This window comes from Lithobates pipiens, unplaced genomic scaffold (assembly GCF_037356315.1).
Source record: "Lithobates pipiens isolate NorthernLeopardFrog02 unplaced genomic scaffold, aLitPip1_a1.2 Scaffold_27, whole genome shotgun sequence".
In the NCBI taxonomy this organism is placed as follows: Eukaryota; Metazoa; Chordata; class Amphibia; order Anura; family Ranidae; genus Lithobates; species Lithobates pipiens.
Window position 1 is genome coordinate 143,589,428 of NW_027507788.1, and position 23,608 is coordinate 143,613,035.

Consider the following 23,608-nt stretch of genomic DNA (forward strand, 5'->3'; position numbering starts at 1 on the left):
GCAGCAGGCGCAACAACATCAGGCTGAAAGGCATCCCTGAAGCTACTATGGGAGTAGATCTCCGCATATTGGTTACAGCTATTTTCAATCAGCTTCTCAGGGACCCACCATCTGTGATCGAAACAGACCAGGTCCATCGAGTCCCAGCATCTAGAGCCGCCTCCCAAGAAACCCCACGAGATGTATTGTGCCAAGTGCATGGTTAAGGAGGCCATAATGTGGGCACCATGGCAGAAAGGCCCATTCGATTTTGATGGAGCCCAGATCCAGCTCTTTCTGGATTTATGTCGCCACACACTATCGTCAAGGCCTGCTGAGACCACTCCTCGACCTTATCCGCTCATGAGGAGCTACCTAAACCTGGAGATATCCACTCTCGATTCTGGTCAAAAAGCACATTCGATCCTTTTCCCTGTTCAAGTCCTCTCGGCTGCCACAGCTTTTTTTGTTTTTACACCGGCCATTAGGGTGCCAGAACTAGACTGCCCTACCCAGATCTTGGGACGGCCAGGGAGTTTCACCGCCACTGCCTCAACAGGAACGCAGAGCAAGATCCCGGCGCCCTTGCTAACGGTCGGCCCAGGATCATCCGGAATGACCATGAAGCTTGATACATTCTGTTTCTGGATTGCATACCTTTATTTGGATGCTGCATCATGTAAAGTACAGCCTGGGTTGATTTTCCTTTTTTGCATTTTTGTTTTATTACCTGGGGACTAAAACCTTTTCTCAGGATTGAGGGTTTCCTGTTAACGACCCCTGGAAGCCATGGAAGCGCTTGAATGAAGCAGCTGGGTGGAATGGGGGCTTAGTCAGGCACTCTTGATGAGAGCCTGTGACAGTTCCCACAGTTCTATTAAGCTCTGCTGCACTGGAAGATTATGACAGTAGGGACGGTGAGGCATTAACCGAGAAGGATTTCATCCAACAGAAAAGGCATCAGAACAAGGGACACGTCCTACTGATTGTGAGTTATGTCCCTTGTACTGAATTTAAGGTTTTTTTTCTTTTATTCATTTTGGCTGAACTTAGGTTTTAAAAGGCAGATGATCCCTAAAAAGCTATTTTAAAATGATTCAAACAGTGTGCCTGAGACCACACTGTGCCAACATCCTATTAACAGGATGGTAGTGTATGATAAGCACAACAAAATATAGTAGATGGTGGAAGTAGAGATTACAGAGTAAGCAAATAACATTCAATTTGTTTTCATTGCAGAAAGCATCATGACTGCACTGGAATGACATATGTGTTTCTATTATTACGATCTCCATTAGTCACTATTAATTACCTGCACTGTGCTCTGTGGCTGCTTCTGAGTTACTACCAGTTTCCTCCTCTTCTTCCTCCTCTTCCTCTTCTTCCTCCTCCTCTTCTTCCTCTTCCCCTTCCTCAGAACCCTCAGAGCTGGTTTCTTCTTCTTCCTCAGACCCTGAAGCAGATCCTCCTGAAAATAGAGAACATCTATTGGAGCTGGGTTTACAGGGCTTGTGAGAGGAATTTTATAAAAACTGAGCATCAGTGCAGTGATAGGAGTGGATTAGGAATATAGAGGATCCAGCGAGGTGCACAAAACACATCACAGAATGAGCATTTTTCTTTACCTGATCGGTGCACACAGCTGGCACTCCCCCACCTTTGTTGCACTGCACTGTTGCCACTGATTAATCAGCACTTTGGTCTAAATCCAGTATATTCAACAGCTTTGCAACACATGTGTACATTTTTGTGGCTCCACTGTTAAAAGCTGGTTAACATGAAATAAAAACCCTTAACTGTCAAAACAGATTTAGGCCTGCCATGCACACTGGGCTTTTAACAGCTGCTGTTTTGGGCATCAGGCGGTTTTTTTCTACAGCCAGTTAAGTCCACATCATGTCCATGCACACATAGGCTTTATCAGCATTTTTTGGCAGGGTGTTTTTAGACTGTAAAAAAATAAAACTAGTGTGTTTGAAGAGGAGCTCTAATGCTGAAAAACGCTGAAAATGCAGCTAGTCTTTTTTTTTTTTTAGCATTTTCAAGCCTCAAGATTTTATGGGAGGAAAGCTTAGTTAAAAAAAATGCAAATTCGGTAAAAATGCTAATGCAAAAACTCACATTTTTAACATGGCATTCTACAGCTAATGCTACTGGCATTTTTATAACATATGGTGTGCATGAGGTCTTATACTCAAGAATCTGTTTCCTGTGTGCAGCCCACTGATTACCTGCTAAACACCTCTAAAGTTCACCCTGATGTATCTGGCAGTCACACAAGCTAATTCCCAATGCCTACTGGTATACCTACCTTCTGAATGAGGATGGATAATGCAAATGTATTCACTGGTTCCAGCAGAGTTCTCTTTATGATCTGCCAGCAGATCCATCTATGCAGACACATGAGGAACGAGAACGAAGTGGGACCACAAGCTGCAGTGACCTCCCATGAAAAAAATAAAAATAAAAAAAAATTGCAAAAAGCGGCAGGGATGCCCTCTGTCCCCCTCTATTTTTAACCTCCTCATTGAACCACTGGCGGAGAGGGTGGGAACGGACCTCGCCATCACTGGTTTCAATGTGCAGGGTAGGACCCATGTTTTAAATCTATTTGCAGATTACATAATTCTGTTTCTGACAGCACCAGGTACTTCTCTATGGCAGGTACACAACACCCTAGTGAAGTTCAGTAAGATCTCCTACTATAAAGGTAAATTCCACAAAATCATTGATTTTGGAGCTGGGTATCCCTCCCCCTCTCAAGAACAAAATTACAGAAGGAATTCCCCTACAGCTGGAGCAGAGATTATATCTCATATCTCGGTATCAAATTGACAGCTGACTTACAACAACTAGCCCTACCAATTTCCCATCTCTGCTAGAGAAACTCAGAAAGGAAGCCGACAAGCTAACTAATACAGAGCTGACTTGGTCGGGTCGACTGGATACTTTCAAAATGATACTTCTGCCGCAAATTCTTTATCTATTCTGAATGCTCCCAATTCCCCTTAGGAACTCACAATTCCGATCCCTAAACTCGCTACTTCAACAGGTTATTTGGGGACCCAAACGACCACGATGTGCAAAAGCATTACTATTAAAGCATAGAGTAGCGGAAGGAATGGGTCTAGTAGATATTCAGGACTATTATAGAGCTTCTATTCTTACACAAATTAAAGGATGGCTTAACCCTACATCAGCAGCACCCTGGGTAGAATTAGAGAAGGCTTCATGCCGGAATAACGATTAAAGTCATTCCTTCTCTTGGATAAACTCCAACCCACCATCCAAGCCTTGATAGTAACATGGAGAACCCTCCAAAAACTAGCCCCAGACGAGAAGGGCGGAGTGGAAGTCGCCATACCTATAAATGACCCTCAAGCATACTATCCCAAATCTTTCCATAGCTAAATGGCACGACAAGGGGATCCAGTTCCTCGCTGATCTCTACGACAAAACTAACCCTATTAAGTTTCTCAGGCTCCAGAACCAATATGATCTTTTACCCTCAGACAAATACAAGCATTACCAAATTCTACACTTTTTGGGATCTATTAGATCTCACCAAGTATTCCTCCCGAGAGAGGCATGGCGGTATTATAATGCTGCCTCCCTCTCCCATGGCAGAATTTTCCTTTTTTATAACCTATTTCAAAATAAGATGGACTTTGTTAAATCTCATTCTTATGTGAGCTGGGAAAGGGATCTGCAGTGGAGGGAGGCCTTTCGATCGATCTACAAGTCCTCTAAATCCATCAACCACTGTGAACTATCACAAAAAAATCGCCTTGAGATGGTATCTCACACCTTATAGGATCTCCAGGTTTGGCCACCAGGGGATCTCCGCTATGCTGGAGAAATTGTGGGGACATAGGAAATTTACTCCACATGTTCTGGAGTTGTAGAAATCTAACCAGCTTTTGAAATTCTATATTCCGCACCATTTCCAGTATAACGGCCTAATCCAACCCTACCTATACTAAATATTGGAATTGATGGCTTCCCTCCAGATTGCAGAGTAGTGATTACACATATACTCCTGGTTGCTCACACACTTATAGCAAAACACTGGAAATCTGATAGAGCCCCAAGCGTCTCTGAAGTTCTTGCGACTACCCAAACCCACTTTGTATATGAGACCCTAATTGCTAGTAGGAATTGTAACAGAAAGAAGTTAGTGGAGAAGTGGAAAGTGTGGACAAATTGGTACAAAACCTAGAAGGGAACCCCCTGTGGATGCATGCCCTAAAATAGATCCCACTAGGGTGGACGTAAGTTGACTGGACCACGAGACCCCACCCCCCCCTCCCACTTCTAACTTTTCCTTTCAGAGTAACTTCTATACCTACCTGGTACATACTCTATCTAGGGTCTGGGAACAGACTCGGCCTGAGCGGTCAGAGTACAGAGTACATAGTGTGGCTAAGAAGGAATATAAGTTTTAACTAGTCAACGATGGTTTATGTAGAGTACCGTTATGTTCCTGCTCACCTATTACTGAGTGACTTAAAAGAGAAATGTACCTAATTTACATTACACTGACTGCATACTTCTGTATCCTTTTTATTTCCGTTATATATTTTTGCTTTCTTTCTCTAAATGTTTATGTAACTGTTTTCTCATAAAACTTTAATAAAAACGAATTGAAAAAAAAATGCAAAAAGCCTGACAAACTGGGCTGCAGGATCATGAAACCACACCCATTCTCACAAAATTCTTCCCCTTTTAGGAAAGTGGACATAGTTGGTGCACCAAGCCATCACACTTCAACATGTATATTATACAGCAGTTATATTGTGCCAACAGTTTGAGCAGCGTTTTACAACATGAGGGCAGATAATACAGTTACAATACAATTCAATATAGGAGGAAATCAGACTAAAATCTGAAAATTGGCATTCCTGCTCATCTGGCAAATGTAGTCCTCGTATGCTTGCAATAAAGCGGATCAATTAATAGCTTTTGTACCTGAAGAAGATTCCCCAGAACTGGTCTTCCTCTCGCTGTCACTAATATCTTGTAAGTCAGACAAAAGATCCCTTACATCTGGTCTATCCTCTTTGACTGAAGGAAGGAAAAGTGAAAAGTTATATAAACTCTGGCAAGAAATTCATTAAGTTACAGGCATTAATGAGAGGTACTGAAGCGAACAAGGGTTCTGTTAAAAATAAAGTTTGTGTTTTGTTTTAACTATAACCTCTATAAGTGGAATTAGTGGTATGAGTAATCGTTTTACTTCTTATACATATTAGGAGACAGGATCTCCCGTCTTTCTATGGACCTCCAGATGTTCTTACCCAGGTTTGAGCATATCCATGCCTAATGTTTAATTCTTAATGTAAAAAATACAAATGGAAAATCCATTAGGGAGCCTGGCAACCCATTGTGTGGGCTGCAGGACGTGTATAGACCTAAGGACTCAAGCAAAGAGATCTCACCAATATACTCTAATGCCCCATGCACACGATCGGACTTTCCGACAACAAAATCGTGGATTTTTGTTCGAAGGATGTTGGCTTCACCTTGTCTTGCATACACACGGTCACACAAATGTTGGCCAGCAATTACGAACATGGTGACGTACAAGACGTACACAATATCTCCATTACCACTGCTAGTTATATCTTCAGCACATACCTGATTCTGAGCATGTGTGGACTTTTCTCCGACGGACGTGTGCAAACATGATCGGAAAGTCTGACAACAAACATTTATTGGCAGAAAACTTGAGAACCTGCTAGCCAACATTTGTTGGCAGAAGTCCAACAACAAATGATCGATGGAGCATATACAGTCGGACTTTACACCAACAAGCTCACATTTAACATTTGTTGTTGGAAAAATCCGATCGTGTGTACAGGGCATAAGACAGTGTTTCTCAACTCTAGTCCTCAAGGCACCCAACAGGTAATTTTTCAGGATTTCCCTCAGATGAAATGGCTGTGGTAATTACTAAGGCAGTGAAAATGATCAAATCACCTGTGCAATATAATAGAAATCCTGAAAACATGACCTGCTGGGGTACCTTGAGGACTGGAGCTGAGAAACAATGCTCTAAGAGACAAATAGTAATTTGTCAGCCAGTTTTACTCTCCAGGATTTGCCAAAAACCGATGTAATCAGTTCTGGGTTTACTGACCTTTTTAAAATTATATTGACTGGCTGGAAGCTCTCATGCCCTTTCCTGCGACTTTAGTTAGAAATACCAGTATGGCCACAGTAAAACCAATGTATACAAGTTCACAAACTATCACCCATAAATGTAAACAGGTGATGTTCTCACACTATCACTTTAAAAAGTGTAACTTAAAGTGATTGTAAATCTTCGTGTTTTATTTTTTTTAAATAACAAACATGTCATACGTAAATTACCTCCACTGTGCTGCTCGTTTTGCAGTGGCCCCGGTCCTCCTCTTCTGGGTTCATACAGCGGCTCTTGCCACTCCGCCTCGCATTAGGTAACCCCCTAGGAGAAACGCTTTCTTGGGAGGTTACCTTGCGGGTGTGCTCTCGAGGCCAGCATTGGCGTTTATAGACACAAATGCCAATGTCATTGATTGACAGCAGTGGGAGGCAATGGCTGCGCTGCTATCAAACTACAAAATCAAGAGCCGGGACCCCATGCAAAGAGGGAGAGTGCATCTGCGCCGAGAGAATTAAGAGGCTCAGGTAAGTAAAAAGGGGGGGGGGGGGGGGCGGTCACTGACAGAAGTTTTTTCACCTTAATGCATGGGATGCATTAAGGTGAAAAAACACGAGGATTTACAACCTCTTTAACTGACACAAACGCCAATTAGCAAATCCGTGACTAAAAAGGTGCAATGAATTATAGAGTGATGGTGTCGCCCTGTCAATATATCAAGAGAGCTGATCAAAATAAATATCCATAAACATACATCCAATAGCATATAATATACAGACACAGAAAAATAAAGAAGTGCAAATAAATAAATAATAACAGCAATGTGCAAAGTGACCACACTCGTGCCAACCAAATAAATGTGCAGTGGTTGATATATACAAAAATATAGTCCAGGTGCAGACACAACAGTGTCAAATGGGGTGAAGGGGTAGATAAACCATCTATTCCAACCAATAAATAAGGTGACTAGTATCTATTCCTTAGAATTGTTGTGGCACCTCAGTGCTCTCTAGCAGCTCACCTGCTAGAGAGCATGGACAGCACTTAGATAAATGGGTCATTCTGTAGGGGTCCAAGTATCTCTGTCGGCATACAAGGATGTTTTTAGAAGTACAGAAAGCCTGTGGATCTCTGGGATCGGAAAAACCTCCTCTGTATGAATCCTGGGGGTCCTACCCGATAATGTCCTTAATATTTATTCCAGATGAAATATTGAAAACTGAGCAGATTTGCATGATCTGTATGTCTGTGGTCACCAAACTTTCCCTACAGATACTCTGACCACCACACCGCAGTGCTGGTCTGTGGTCAGAGGATCTGTAAAGAAAGTTTGGTGACCAGACACATCCGGTTTGTGTATCAAGTGTCGCAATGACGACCTCGTGCCATGCTCCAGGGAGGGCCTGTGATTACCAAATCATTTAAATGGCCTTTGCTCTTCAGAAGGTTGAGCACCCGTCTTAGCCTGTATAAGCTTTATGTAAAACTGTGGCCAGGATAGCGATAATTAAATATCTACATATTCTTGAAAAGCAGTACATGAGCTCTGAAAAACAAGCCCCACAGTCCTCTGTAGATGCAGATTTTATGGATGTAATCTGCTTACAGCACAACACATTTGTTTTCAAAAATTTTTCTTTCTATTTTTTCCCTCATTCTGCTTCCCATCTTAGCATGGACTTGCCAGCTTTCTATACTTTAATGTAGGGGTTTCCAAACTTTCTAAACAAAGGGCCAGTTTACTGTCCCATCAGACTTCAGGCGGGCCGGACTGTGGCACTAGGAGTAGAAAACATCTAGATGTCAGTGAGGAAAGAACGCCTCAGTGGGAGAAGTTGTGGCCCCACCGTTGGTGGTGCCCGTGGGAGAACTTGCGGCCCCACCGTTGGTGGTGCCCGTGGGAGAACTTGCGGCCCCACCGTTGGTGGGGCCCGTGGGAGAACTTGCGGCCCCACCGTTGGTGGGGCCCGTGGGAGAACTTGCGGCCCCACCGTTGGTGGGGCCCGTGGGAGAACTTGCGGCCCCACCGTTGGTGGGGCCCGTGGGAGAACTTGCGGCCCCATCGTTGGTGGTGCCCGTGGGAGAATTTGCGCCCCATCGCTGGTGCCAGTGGGAGAATTTGCGCCCCATCGCTGGTGCCAGTGGGAGAATTTGCGCCCCATCGCTGGTGCCAGTGGGAGAATTTGCGCCCCATCGCTGGTGCCAGTGGGAGAATTTGCGCCCCATCGCTGGTGCCAGTGGGAGAATTTGCGCCCCATCGCTGGTGCCAGTGGGAGAATTTGCGCCCCATCGCTGGTGCCAGTGGGAGAATTTGCGCCCCATCGCTGGTGCCAGTGGGAGAATTTGCGCCCCATCGCTGGTGCCAGTGGGAGAATTTGCGCCCCATCGCTGGTGCCAGTGGGAGAATTTGCGCCCCATCGCTGGTGCCAGTGGGAGAATTTGCGCCCCATCGCTGGTGCCAGTGGGAGAATTTGCGCCCCATCGTTGGTGCCAGTGGGAGAAATTGAGCCCCATCGTTGTCTTAGGCAGGTATTTTTCCCCTTCATTGGTGTAAGTGGTGAAAATATGCCCCTTTGTTGGTATCAGTGAATGAAAATAGTGCCCCGAGGGCCAGATAAGAGCAAGCAAAGGCCGCATCTGGTCCCCAGGTCAAAGTTTGGAGATCACAACTTTATTGTAAAAACAGCAAAAAGGGGGGACTGAGACCTGACTTGGAGGACTTCACTGCTTCTCCTGTGACCTTTGAGGATGAATTCCCCTCTGGGAGAGCTATGCACATTGCAAGGATTTTAACAAACTTTGTTGAAGATTTCTACCTGTTATTCTGAAGAAATCACTATTTGTTCCTCTAATGGGAGTGGTTTCTTAATTATCAATCAGCTGTGCACCTGTAGGGTTCTAATGAGGAAAACTGCTGGGCCTGTATCACTTTAGACTTGTTCCTATTGGGAGTATCGCACCAAAAATGAAATTTTTGTTGCAGGGGATGCCCGAAATCTGACTTATATCTTAGTGTAGACTTCTCGAAAAATCAGTGAGCCAATCACGCAAGCAGGAAATTATGTTTCTGGGGGGTATTCTGTGTCCAGAACTCCTCCAGGTAGCCATATTGCATTTTTTCAGAAAATTACAGCGGCTGCAAATTGAAAAGGAAAGGTCATTTTTAATAACATTTAATTACAATATGACTTGTGTCACAATTGTATACACCAGCACTCACAATTTCCACTCACTTGCTCACATTTAACGAGTGGAAATTAGTGGAGGGCGAGCGAGGAGCAGGGGCAGACTGGGCTGACAGTTTCCTGGCTGATCAGTTCTGGTAGAAGCAGTGCGGCCAGGAAACTGTCAGAAGGATTGGGCAGCCGGATAACAGAGCAGGGATCTCCCGCTGAGACATGGCTTGAAAATGAATAGCCAAAATCCACTTCTTGGCTATGCAGGACAGCGGCTGGCTATGCATATACAAGCCACATCTCAGCGGGAGATCGCCGCTCTGTGTGATCTGGCCCGGCAGAGTCCGATTCCTTCCTGATGGATTGCTTGGCACTGATGGGCAATGACAGGCTACACAGATGAGCACTGATAAGGGTGCACTGATGAGGCTGCACTGATATGCTTTATTTTAATATTGTTAAATTTGTCATTAATATTTATTTTTGTGACTTAATTATGCATAAAACATTTAACAGTGTAATTTCATGAGAGAATTTATGAGGGTGTGTTCAGGGGCGGGTTAGGGGTGGGTGGGGCACTTGATGGCGAGTAACTCTTAAGGCCTGGTTAGTGGCTTAGGACTTGATATTTTGAGCCCTGATATACACTAGATTATTTTTTCTTTATTTACTATTTTTTTCCCCCATGAAAACATTTGAATGTCTCTAGCCTGGGTCACAGTAAAACTTTGGGTCTCACAGTTCCTTGCTTGATTACATGATCTCACCCACTGCACACTGAGAACAGAGGTCATGTGATCCCTTACATACAAGGGTAAAAGGGTGTTTATATATATTTTTTTATAGGTATATATAAATTATTTTGCGTTTCATTTCCATTTTAAACTAAAAAGGTTGTTTTATGAGCTGAGGGTTTACATATACTTTCAAGAGAATAAAACGTACCTTGCTTCCTTCCATCTGCTAATTCTAGCTTTTCACGTGGCAGACGCAAGGGGCTACGACTACGGTAGATGCTTTTTGATTTGTCGCCATGCTCCTCCCTGGCAGTTCTATGATGAGCTGCTGCTGTAGAATGAAGAGCCATCAGAAATAAAGTAAATATTAGAAGCATTAAGGTACAGACACGTAGAAAAATATAATTGTTCTGTGTTTAGAAGACTCAGACTACCCAATAACAAAATTTTAACTCTACACTACAGCTTCCTACTCAGCAGTTTAAGGTGGAGATGCCCTTTAATAAATGCCAAAGACTAATCATTTTAGGCAGTTAGCTTTCTGATAACTTTAAACATAGGCATAATTTTCAAGAAAACAGACTGTTCTGAGAGTATGGTGTTCTGATAAAACAACCGGTCTTGTTCAGTGTATATTCAGTGATTGGAACACAGATTTTTCCTCAGGGAAAGAGATTGAATGAAAACTGCTTCAAAGTGATGGACTGGATGCCTTATAACTTATAGTAAAAAAGCCCTGTGTGCTGCAGACCGAACAGATAAATTTGTGTGTACAGTGGATTAGAAAGGATGTAACTGTGTCAGTTACTATAAATGTTTTTTCCCAGAAATGGTACAACTTTGTATTATGACAGCACAACCTATACAAAAGTTCATACAGGCATCTGCACTCCTCCATTTGATCCCTGCTTTCCTGAAAAACAATGAAAGAGAACCTTCAGTAAAAGCCTATAAAGCAAAGAGAACCTACACTAAAGGATGGATTCACACCTTTGCATTTTTAGCGCATTTTGCAGATTTGCACTACAGTCCTTTTATCATGGTTTCCTATGGAACATGTTCTGCAGTGCAAATCTGCAAAATGCACTAAAAAAGCATAGGTGTGAATCCAGCCTAAAAGCTTATACTTGCATTGAATAGAAAAGTAAGCCACTGACTAGGCAACACTATTTCCTTCAACTTGCATTCATACTATGACCAACCAGGCTACCTCTTAACCCAACCCAACTCGCTAGGAGGTGGTGTCCCAGGGATCTGCTGAGGGCATGAGAAGTACCCTTACAGGATATCAGAGGAAACAAGCTTGTGGAACACTAGTCAAGAAGCCAGCACTGCTAGAAATCCAGGAACATCAATATTATAATTATATATATATATATATATATATATATATATATACACACATACACACACACGCACACACACCAATTATTTTCACCTGTCAAATGAATGAGAAGTTGTGTCATCTGGTCTTGCTCACAGCTAGATGATGGCCCTCTCTCAGGCTACACTAAATTTAAGTCACACAGCTTTGTCCAGAACACACAACTTGTGAGGGATCAATAAAGAAACGGCAGCACACTCATTAAAACTACGATCCTGAAAGCATTCCCCCCCCCCATCTTAGTGCTTCTGTGCAGGGTATTACAGGGGATTGATATGAGACAGATTTGTGTACTTGTGTTATACGTATATAAAAATAAATGTAATGATTTTAAGTGAATTGTCACAGAAGGGATAAAAGAATAATGAACTTTTAGTCTATGAAGGGGAAAGCAGAGGGACGATCCATCAATCACTATTCAAACTCAGCTGAACTACCAGTAAAGCAATGAAGGACATGCAATGTTCAAGCTTTTGGATTGCAAGTGATGTGGACTAGCACCACAATACTGCTGAGAAAAAAAAAAACATCTGAAGTTTTATCTGACTTAACCATTTTATTATGTTCAAGTCATCTAGATCAGACTTTTTCAACCAGGGTGCCCAGGCCCCCCGGGGCACCTTGACAAAATGTCTATAAATTGCTCACAAAATGTACACAAGCCAGCAGATGAATCAGCCTGTCTTATGGTTATACAAAGCCACAGGTTTTTATTATGCACCATTACAACCTTCTAGCCACCGGTGGCCCAACAACCAATGATGTCATCAGTGTTGATAAGAAGGGTGTTGATCACCTACACAGCATCCTTGGTTGACCCTACCCCTGCTCCTCCCTGTCAACACTGGCTGATGGAGAGAAACTGAGGAAGAGGAGAAAACGCTGGAACAGAATTTTACAGTTAAGTAAAAAATAGGATTTTTTGTACTCCCCGTAAAATCCTTTTCTCTGTAATTCACCAACCAACACAGCTCCCCTCTGTAACTAAATGGGTTGTATAGCCTGCCATTAGGAGAAACTAGGTAAAATTTTTTACACAATACAAAGAACTTAAATCCCGCCCCAGGGGGGCGGGCCCCCCTGGCTATCAACCCTTCCCACTGCTCCTAGCAGCTTCAGTATGTCAACAAGCAGTATAACGTAGAGAAAAGGAGGGTGCTGTGTCGGTCGGTGAATTACAGAGAAAAGGATTTTACGGCGAGTACAAAAAATCCTATTTTCTTTTATATTCACCGACCGACACAGCTCCTCTCTGTAACTAAATGGGACGTCCCCAAGCAGTGCCAAACGAGGGGTGGGAAAAACAGCATAAAAACTTCATCCACCATGGCAAGTGGGAACTAGTGAAACGAAACCCACATAAAAACAGCAGTGTGTGGAAAAACACCCTTATATAACCGGGTATCCTCAACAGGAGTGATCCCCAAGACCGCGACATTGCAGAAGTAATGCAACAGTGCATTAACCAAAACAGTACTGCGTTTTTATATTTAAAAAAAAAAAAAAAAAAAAACACAGGAAAAAATTCAATTGCAACCACACGGCCGCCTGCAAAACTTTGCGGCCAAAACAGGCATCAGCCGATGCACCGACGTCTACCTTGTAGAACTTGGTAAACATATGGACAGACGACCAGGTCGCCGCCTTACACACCTGAGCGACTGACGCTTGGTGTCGGAAGGCCCAAGACGTTCTGATTGCTCTTGTAGAGTGGGCCGTGACTAGAAAGGGAGGCACCTGCCCCTTCAAGGCGTAGGCTTGGACTCAAATCTGTCTGATCCACCTGGAAATGGTGGCCGACGAGACCGCCATGCCCTTCTTAGGACCAGCCACCGAAACAAACAGTGAGTCTGACTTCCGAAAGGAAGCTGTGGCAGACAAGTACACCTTCAGATCCCTAACCACATCCATAGCGTGAAGGGTCACCTCCTTGGGGTGCTTCGGCTTAGGACACAATGATGGCAATACAATGTCCCCATTGATATGAAAGGCCGAGACCACCTTAGGTAGAAAGGACGACGGTTGCGGACGCAACACACCTTATGCCTGTGGATGACCAGATAAGGCGACTTGCAGGACAAGGCTGCCAGTTCTGAAACCCTCCTGGCCGATGTGATGGCCACTAGAAAGACCACCTCCTGTGAAAGGGTCAGCAGAGGAATCTCCCCGATACTCTCAAACGGCGTCTTCTGAAGCGCCAACACCAGGTTCAAATCCCACAGAGGTAACGGAGGATGCACCGGAGGGACTACATGTCACACCCCCTGAACAAAGGTACTCACTAATGAGTGAGACGCCAGGGGACTTTGAAAAAGACAGCCAGAGCTGAAATCTGCCCCTTGATGGTGCTCAACGCCAACCTCTGGTCTATACCTTGCTGAAGAAACAGCAGGATCCTGGATGTAGAGAAGGAGCGCGGATGCCACCCTTTCTTCTCACACATGGAGATGTAGGCCTTCCAAGTACGATGGTATATCTTCCTGGAAGAAGATTTCCGCGCCCTCAACATAGTTGGAATCAGACCCCGGTTCCTCAATACCTGGCTTTCAATAGCCAGTGATGGTAAAGCAGGGTGAAGGATTGGACCTTAAGATAGGAGGTCCTCTCTCAACGGCAGTTGCCAGGGAGCGTCTGCCACCAGGCGCACCAGGTCTGCGTACCAGGCCCGCTGAGGCCAATCTGGGGCAATCAGGAGTACTGGAATCCCCTCAGCTTCCACTCCGAGAAGCAGACGTGGCAACAGTTTCAGTGGAGGAAAGGCGTAGATCAGCTGGTACTGATCCCATGGAGCCACCAGCGTGTTCAACGCGTCTGCCCACGGATCTCTTGTCCTGGACACGAATCTCTGCACCTTCAGATTGAGCCGGGAGGCCAATAGATCCACATCTGGTGTGCCCCATCTCAGGCACAGCAGCCTGAATATTTCCGGATGCAATGCCCATTTTTCTGGGTCCAGCATCTGTCGAGTCAGATAGTCCGCCTGCCAATTCTCCACCCCCGGGATGTAAATGGCTGACAGGGCCGGAACGTGTCGCTCTGCCCACTGAAGTATGTGAGTGACCTCCCGAGCAGCGGCTGAGCTTCTTGTTGCCCCTTGGTGATTTATGTACGCCACAGCTGTGGCGTTGTCTGACTGTATCCTAGTTGGACGCCCTTGAAGACACATCGACCACATGTAGAGACGCAGCCTGATCGCTCTCAATTCGAGCAGATTGATCGGCAACTTGGATTCTTCCGTCGACCAGAGGCCCTGAGCCGACTGAATCCCCATAACTTTACCCCAACCGGACAGACTGGCGTCCGTAGTGACCACCATTCATTTCAGAGGAAGGAACGATTTTCCGGACTGAATCACCGGGGACCTCAACCACCAGATCAGGGAGTCCCTGACCGGCTGGCTCACCTAGATCTGCCGATCCAGGGACAACGGAGATTTGTCCCATTTTGTCAAGATCTCCTTCTGCAGGACTCTGGTGTGGAACTGGGCATAAGGTACTGCCTCGAAGGAGGCTACCATGAGCCCCAGGACCTGCATGCAAAAGCGGAGTGATGACCACTTGCGGTTCATCAGCAGTTTGACCACAGATCTGAGAGTAAGCAATTTGTCTGAGGGGAGAAAAATCCTCGCCTCCCTGGAGTCCAATAGTAACCCCAGGTACTCCAGATGCTGAGTTGGTATCACCACCGACTTCTTTAGGTTCAACAGCCACCCAAATGCTTACAGGGACTGCAAGGTGTTCGCCACATCCTCCTCTAATTCTGAGGCGGAAGAAGCTCTCAGGAGGAGATCGTCTAGGTAACCCATGATTGCGATCCCGCGTTGTCTCAACAACGTCAACACTGGAGCCAGTACTTTGGTAAAGACTTTGGGGGCTGATGCCAGGCCAAAAGGAAGAGCCACAAACTGGTAGTGGGCTTCCCCAACTGTCAAAACACATAAATTTTTGATGCCGGAGGCATATGGGTATGTGCAGGTAGGCATCCTGAATGTCCAAGGATGCCAGGAAGTCCCCTTGATGGAGTGCAGCGACTACTGAGCGAACGGATTCCATTCTGAACCTCTGCACTTTTACAAAGTGATTGAGGTGTTTTAGGTCCAATATTAGACGTACTCCCTTCTTGGGAACCACAAACAGATTGGAGTAGAACCCCTGGAAGCGTTCCGAATCCGGAACTGGTACAATCACCCCGATTCAGCAAGTCCCTCACCGCCCCTAACAGGGCCTCCCGGCGAACCAGGGACACGGGTATGCTGGAGGTAAAGGATCTGTTTGGCGGCCAAGAGAGAAACTCCATCTTGTAACCTGTGGAAATCAGATCGCAGACCCATTGGTCTGATAAACGAGAGGTCCAACGGGCTGCAAACTCCCGAAGACGACCACATGGGTGGGGGCAAACCTTCATCCAGTAGCACTTTTGTTCGGAGGCTTGTTAGGCTTGCGGTTCCAGGGACGCTTCTGACCGTCCGTGGGGGTCCTGTCGAGCTGGGGTCATTTTGCCAAAGCACCGGGAGGACGAAAAAGCCGATTGCGAGCGGAAAAGGAGGGCCCTTGCCTGCGGCGCGGCTCCTTAGCCTTCCTGACCTGTGGGAGTAGTGCACTCTTACCACCGTGGCATTTTTAATAATGTCATCCAACGAGGCTCCAAAGAGCCGTTCGCCAAGGAAGGGAAGATCCGTCAGGGCTTTCTTGGATGCCTGGTCAGCAGACCAGCATTTCAGCCAAATGAGGCACCTCAGCACCACGGCTGACACTGAGGCCCTGGACAGCAGAGGGAGAGTATCCAGGGCCGATACACAAACATACTTAAGGCCATGCACTAGTTGGTCTGCTAGTTCCACGCAGACAGGGGAGACATTCTGCTCTCCCAATTCGTGGTGCAAAAGTTTTGTCAACTCAGTCAGTGTCTGCGACACCAGTGAGGATGCCAGTACAGGTTGCATGGCTGACCCCACAACCATAAACAAACAAGGAACGAGCCACTGCTTCGGCCTTCCTGTCCGTGGGATCCTTGAACGCAGGAGTCCCCTCAACCGGGATTGTGGTTACTTTATTTAACCTAGATACTGGGGGGTCCACGACCGGAGGAGCAGACCACTTTTTGAGAAAGCTTTCCTCAAAGGGGTAACGCACCGCCAAATTTTTGGGGACCGAAAAGGTCCGTTGCGGGCGACCCTATTCCCTGTAGATTTATTTGTCAAAATAAGTCAAATACGGGAACACCTTAGGTGAACATGCTGGCTTGCGGGACCCAAAAGGGACCGGTACATCAGAAGCGGAATCCGCTGGCTCCTAAATCTTCAGGGTATCAAGCACAGCTGTGATAAGTGCTCCAACAAGCGCCTTGTCGCGCCCGGACGGGGAATCATCTTCACTATCCGAACGGTCCTGGTCAGCCACGTCTGATAGGGCAGAGCAGGGGTCTCCAGCCGCAGCAGTGCCCGAGTCTGCATCAGAGCTCTCCACAGAGGATGGGGGGGGGGGGGGCAGGGGCCTCTTACGTGCACCTTTCCTGCCACTTGCCGCCTCTATCTTAGCAACATAGGAGTCATGGACCGCCGCCAGGGCGTCCATGCGCACAGTGCTAACTGCAGGTGACCCGGTTGCTATAGCCTGGATTTCGGGGGAAGAAACACCAGTTTCTGAAGCCATGCTGACCCTAGCCTGTCTGCCACCTGCAAGGGGACTTAGGACAGTGAAGGTCCCACCCTCCTGCTGCCACCGCGTGTGGGGGGGGGTACTTAGCGCTAGATTCACCACCCTGGGGCGTTCTGTGATAGCTACTGCAGAGCATGTAGTCCCTAGGGGGTTCCCAGTTGCAGAGAGGAGAAAACTGTGTCAGCAGCAGCAGCTCCCACCAGCGTTCAGCAAAGAGCCATTCAGCGTCCTGCACACACACAGTGCATACAGGAAGCAGCAAGAGAAGCACATGTAATGCTGCCACAAGAGGCCAGCGGTGAAAAAAGCTCTCAGGCTTTAAGAAAATGGCCACCAATGTAATCAATAGGAATCCTAAAGAAAATGGCTGCTGAAGCTCACCAAAGGGAATTTATAGCTTTCCCAAATCCAAGATGGCCGCCGGAACGGCACCATGCGGTGACAGAGCAAAAAAATGTGCTGCCTGCTAACAGTCAGAACAACCTCCATAAACATGTTTTGGGACCCCCAGACCTGGACCAGGACCAATGCCAGCCGCACAGACCCCCATAGCTGAGAAACAGCAGCCCACACACACACCGCCCGCAGCGCATGCAGCCACCCCCCTAAGAGGGGGGAAGGAGGGGTGATAGGGACTTCGGAGAGAAGATAGGGAGGTGAGGTGGCCCCCGAACTGACCCCCCAGGGAATGCCCAGATGCTCACCCCACCGAAGCAGGGAGAGCCGTATTTACCAGTCCTGAAGAGCTGGGAGACATTCCATCACAGACCCACTCCTGCGCAGTTACAGGGTGGCTGCTGGCCTCGGTATACTGTGATCCAGACATCAGTAGCCCGATCATATGTATACCCCGGAGCATTGAAGCTCACCGCGACATGCTGAGGCATGTCGTGGCCTGCCGAGCCTTAGCTGCGGCCTGCTCACGCTCGACGGCTGGACTGGAGAGACCACAAGGATACCATTAACCAGCCTGTCACCCAGCCGGCAGTTGATGGAAGATCACAGGATCTTTCATCTTGCGCAAAAAGCAGCAAAAATATGGACCAAGAGGCCCGCAGGGTTTCCTAGGTCATTCTCCTTGCTAGGCAAAATAAAAACTGAATCTGCAAGGAGCAGTGGGAAGGGTTGATAGCACGGGGCCCGCCCCCCTGGGGTGGGATTAAAGTTCTGTGTATTGTGTAGCAATTTTGCCAAGTTTCTCCTAATGGCAGGCTATTCAACCCATTTAGTTACAGAGAGGAGCTGTGTCGGTCGGTGAATATAAAAGAAAGTGTATTTTGCTTTGGAAGAATAAATGTTGGGTGTCCTAGGTGTGCCCATGCCATGCTTCCACATAACGTAAAACTATTATAGTCATTTTTTTACATTTTAGAATGGGGTGCCTTGAGATTGTCCATAATTTTAAAGGGTGCCTTAGCTTAAAAAAGGTTGAAAAACAATGATCTAGATGACACACTCATAGTAAGCAAAAAGTGAAACAAACACACATTTTTTGCAAGAATTTAGCGGTAGGTGGAAGTTAAAATGAACCTATAATTTAAACGCCAGTCACTTTCAATTCGATGCCACTGGGAACTTTAAGGAGCCTTGGAGAATGCACTCTGAATAATAAGTGTAAAAATTCCACCATTATAGTTTTCTGGGCTGACTGGTCACTTGGCTCCTGGGATTTGTGAAGACCAGGTCTATTGTTTCTATCAGAAAAGACAGACACGCCAGCCAGCTTTTTGGATCAAGGAAGTAGCTGAATGTTACTCACACCTATTTTATTAAGGTTACCAGACAGCATCATATTTTTTTCTGCCCAAGTATGGCCATGTTTTATATGGCAGAGGAAGGGATAAAGAGCAACTCCAGCTAAACTGCTCAATACAGCATTAAGGAGTGGTTTCATCTGCAAAAAAAGATTTGTAAAGTATTAAACATTCTCTTGTGATCTGCTCACCCCTGTTGTGCCATTTGGCTGCATAGCATAAGGAGGGTGACAACTCTTTTTAGACCCGGCAAACTATGCCACTACCCTGCCTTGTCCTGGACTACACTGGACATGAGCACAATGACATCCACAACAAGTTCTCTCCTTGTAAGCCCCTTAATTACTTTGCCATTTATCCCATAAAATTACAGAGGAGACACTACCAGCGCAAGGTTGATTTAAATTTTCAGTTGACGTGCTCATCATAGACAAGTTGCTAAGCTTGACTGCAAATGATCTCACTAGGCTTGAATACACACAGTGCCTTGTCAACATATTCTGATCAAATTCTAACCTGAAATGTTCTCTGTGTTTTTTTTTTTTTCATTTCAAAAGTATTCATACTCAGAAGTAATTGTTTTATGTTAGGAAAAATAAAAACCGAAATAAGCAATCTGTTCGAGTATTTAATAGCCATCAATTACGATGTTTCTCAACTTCATTACATTGTGGGAAAAAGCCAAGATAGGAGAACACCCTGTGGGCACACATGTGCTCCTTGAAATGACTAGGTTTAGTATTTGTATTCCTTACGTGTACACTAATGTTTATGAGAGAAATATGGAGACTGCTATTACTGAACCTTTTGCAAGCAGTACCCTGCAGGCTCAGTATAGCTTTCATGCTCTTAAGACAAGAGTGACCGACAGGGACATTTAAACACTGGAATAATGTTTTGTGGCACTTACTATCTCTCACAGAGCACAGTTTCTCCCCTGACAAAGAGGTTGAATTACTAAAGAAGTTAAAAATCTTCACATAATAAATTGTAGTGGTGTTAATTGTGCATAACCAATCATTTGAAGATAAAATAAAATGGGACATATTTAGATAACTGAAATGAATCTACATTTTATTTATTGAGTGAAGATTCTTAAACCCTTTATCAAATCAACCCCAATCCCTCACTAGAGAGACGTGGCCATCTCTGTTCAGGCATCATACTGGGATACCATCTACTTCCCGCACTGAGATGTTGACTCAGAGATGTGAAGTGCGCAGTTATGTTCACAAATGTCTGACAAGCAACAGCCACTGCTACGTCTTTTTACCTGACTTCCTACAAAGTTACAATGTTGCAGTTGGACCACTGGAAGAGGAGACTGAAGAAATGTTTTCTCCTGCATGCAGTAGACTACTTACATCACCCTCAGCCTAGGCAGAATCACTTAACTGGAGCTCAAAGACCAGTTTTTAAATGATAAAAGGCAGAGCTCTTTTTGAAAAAGTATATTCTTGCTAAAAAATACTGTGACATGCAGACTTGTAAAAGGTTCATTTTACAATTCACCATGGGAGGCCAGAACCTTGTTAGGCAGATATTTTCTTTCTACAAAGGCTCAGGATTTTCCACAATTAAGAGTTTCTTCATCAGTGTGTTGTGGCAAAACATGGTACAATGTGTGCTTTTATTGTACATTACCATAACACACAAAAATACATGAAGCACGGTATAATTACAATGTTATAATAGCACAATAAAACTCAGTGTGGAACCCTACAATGCAAGTGGTGTTCTGCATTAAAAACATTGCTTTGGCAGTCTATTCAGAATGGTATAGATGGACCTTAATGCAAATATCCCTAAGCTTTTTTTTTTTTAAACTTTTTTTTCTCTATTACAAAACAATTTAATATGAAAATCAAAGTTTCGAATTTTCAAAAAAAAATAAAAAAAAAAAAAAAAATGTATATCACAGAGAGTACAATTTCAGTCTTCAAATGTATTATTCAAGAGTGACTGGATCAAGGTTGTGAATACTTTGGCAAGGCTCTGCATGTTTTATTCATTTGCCTGAAGTTCTGTAAAAAAGTACAATACATTGCAGGAGCTATTTACAGTTATAGCTGTAAAAAATAGGTTTAGAAAGCCAGAACTTACTTTGAGTGCTAAACTCTACAGTTATTCTTGAATCTGTATAGTGTACATCGTACTGCATTTTCTCAGTCTCTTGCAAGAGCCCTGGCTTCCTGCGCTGAGGAAGCGCAGATCCTTCCGGCCCTGGAAGGCATGTTGTACAGGTTGGAATAACTAAACTGGCAGATGTAAGACTAGGAAGTTACATGCTTTAATGAATGTAGAAGAGGCGTTTACTTTACAAAAAAACAAAACTGTATACAAGTCACGAAAAAAAAAAAAAAAACTCCTTTGGGTGATGAGGAACTCCCAGGATGAGGAAGTCCCAGCATACCTGAATGGTTTTTAATGTAATCAGTAGACATTATTTTAAGACTACAATTTGATTATTTAGATGTTGTCTCCTTCAATTGCACCATCTAATACACTGGTTACCAGGTTCAATTCCGTAATAAGTGAGCATTAAAGCTGTACATGTCTGTGCCCAGACACAATCAATTGGTGTAAGAGACACTGGCATTGTACCACCAATCAAATTTAATTTTCCAGATGATTCCCATCGGCTGATACAGTGGGTGTAGATTTGATCTGATTTTGTCCCTATCTTCATAAACTATTATTAGAGCAACACATATTTGTTAGAACTCACAGGGAGTGGCGATATCATCCCTTCCATCACATGACAGTACTTGTTTACTAGAAGGAAGGAGAAGCAGGCAAGTGCAGGAGATGTGAGCATAATGTGGTTGGAGCGTGGATTTATATAGTCCTGGTTACTGTGCACTAAACAGGTAAGGTGACAGTGTCCTCTCTAGGTAAGCACGGGTCACATTTTCTACCTAGAACTTCTCAAGTATCTCTCCAAAATACACAGACAGAATACTGCCGCAGAAGAGCTACCCTGCTCCACATATTGGAAACATCACTTGCCATTTCAGAAACAGACACAATAGCAGTGCTGTGAACTTATGTGTTCTTCCTTCAAAGCCCTCCTTTTTTTTTCTTTTTTTCAAACATGTCACTGTGGATGCATCAAAAATACACAGCAGCAAGTGAAGGAATAAGCACTCCAACCTGTCAGCCTTGTCCGGCACAGAGAGGGGTGGCCATAATCAGGGAATGAATTTAACACTGCAGGGAGGGAAAAGGTGTCCGATAAGGAATCATACAAGTGGTTCCTAAAGTTCTCCAATATAAATGGCACTCACTTTAAGAATTAAAAGGCATCAATCTGTGGCAGCCTAGGACATTATCAAAATATTAGACTTACCGTAAAAACCTGTTCTTGGACTTCATTAAAGGACACAGGGTCAGAAAAATTCTGAGACATATTTATACTGCTGCCTACAGGAGAATCAAACAAAAAAGTGACCATTGGCCACTATAACTCTTCTCGCCCCCATCGTGCTTTAGTTTCGTCCAAAAGAAGTAGAAAGTGTGATCCCAACAGGGGTTGGGTCTATGTCCCATAATGAACTCCATAAAAGGACATTTGGAACATCAAAATCAGTTTCTATTAAGGGGTGGGAAACTACAAAGAACACTCCAAAAAACCCATGTAAACAGAAAAAAAAGTTTGCATCAGCATATACCCAAATATCCATGCCGTAGAGCTTAGAAAATGTAAAAACCGTGGACGATTTTATCCAAGAATGCAAGGCTGTTTTCAGTGCAAGGAAGAGTTAGTTGCCCATAGGCGTGGAGGATTCTGGAGGCGAAGGATTGTAAGGGAACGGTTTCTGGACCTGGAGTACTGAAAGAAACAAAAGTATTTCTTTTAAGCATCAGGGGCAGACGCTAAGGCTTAGCTTTCTTTTGAGATGAAAGAGTGCTCTGTCCCCCTGTGAGAACCTTGATAAAAGTTGTCCAGGGAGGCACCAAAAATCCATTCACCATAAAAGGGCATAGGTAGAAAGGTGCCTTTTGCACTGATGTTCCGCAGACCAGCATTTAAGCCAAAGGGTCGTCTGCAGGTGTACGGTTAGGACAACCATTCTAGAGATCAGATGTATGATATCCGCAAGCTCATTAACACCATATTGCAGAGCAACAGGCATAAGTTACACTTGTTGGAGAGTAGAGGGATCAGTAAGGAGTTATCTGGGATCTCTAGCCATGTCCATGCACAATACATCCAGGGTCTAGCAGATGGACATGAAAGCAACGACAGGCTATGTGACTGTGTCCACCAGGGATAAAAAGCCCTAGAAAGGGCTTCCAGTCCCTTATCCACATGGTCCTTAACCGCTTCCTGACCGCACTATAGCCGAATAATGGCTGCCTGATAACGATGTGTAAATAAGGGTTGAGAAACTCAAAAAAATAAGTGGACTTTGTGGGCACATGAGAGGGGAAAGCATTAAAAAAATTATAAAGTTTATTGCAACATGATTAAAAAAAATATCTAGAAAACATACAAACACCACCCTATAAAGACACAGTTATCAGTTACCCAATAATGCAGTTACAGAAGGCTGGATCAAAAGTGTAAAGATTGACTTAATATGTCTAATAAAGAAAATTGATTCAAAAGACACCTCCAAAAAACTTTCTAGTCTACGCGTTTCACTAAAAATTAGCTTCCTCGGGACAAATACTGGGTAGGTGCTGGTAAATCGGTAACTCAGAGTATAGGGATACCTGAAAAAATTAGACAGACATCCATAATGACGTAGTTTTAGGTCTAATGTGTACAAAATG

General features: G+C 44.7%; 1 protein-coding gene across 1 annotated transcript in view; it reads right to left on the reverse strand.

Moving 5' to 3' along the window:
• LOC143934196 (cyclin-dependent kinase 11B-like) overlaps positions 1-23,608 on the reverse strand; it is a gene marked incomplete in the record, with an annotated part of 108,610 nt that overhangs the window by 52,542 nt on the left and 32,460 nt on the right. The window contains 4 exon segments of the mRNA XM_077457597.1: positions 1,292-1,447; positions 4,948-5,043; positions 10,243-10,365; positions 20,933-21,052. Coding sequence (XP_077313723.1) covers positions 1,292-1,447; positions 4,948-5,043; positions 10,243-10,365; positions 20,933-21,052 — 495 coding nt within the window.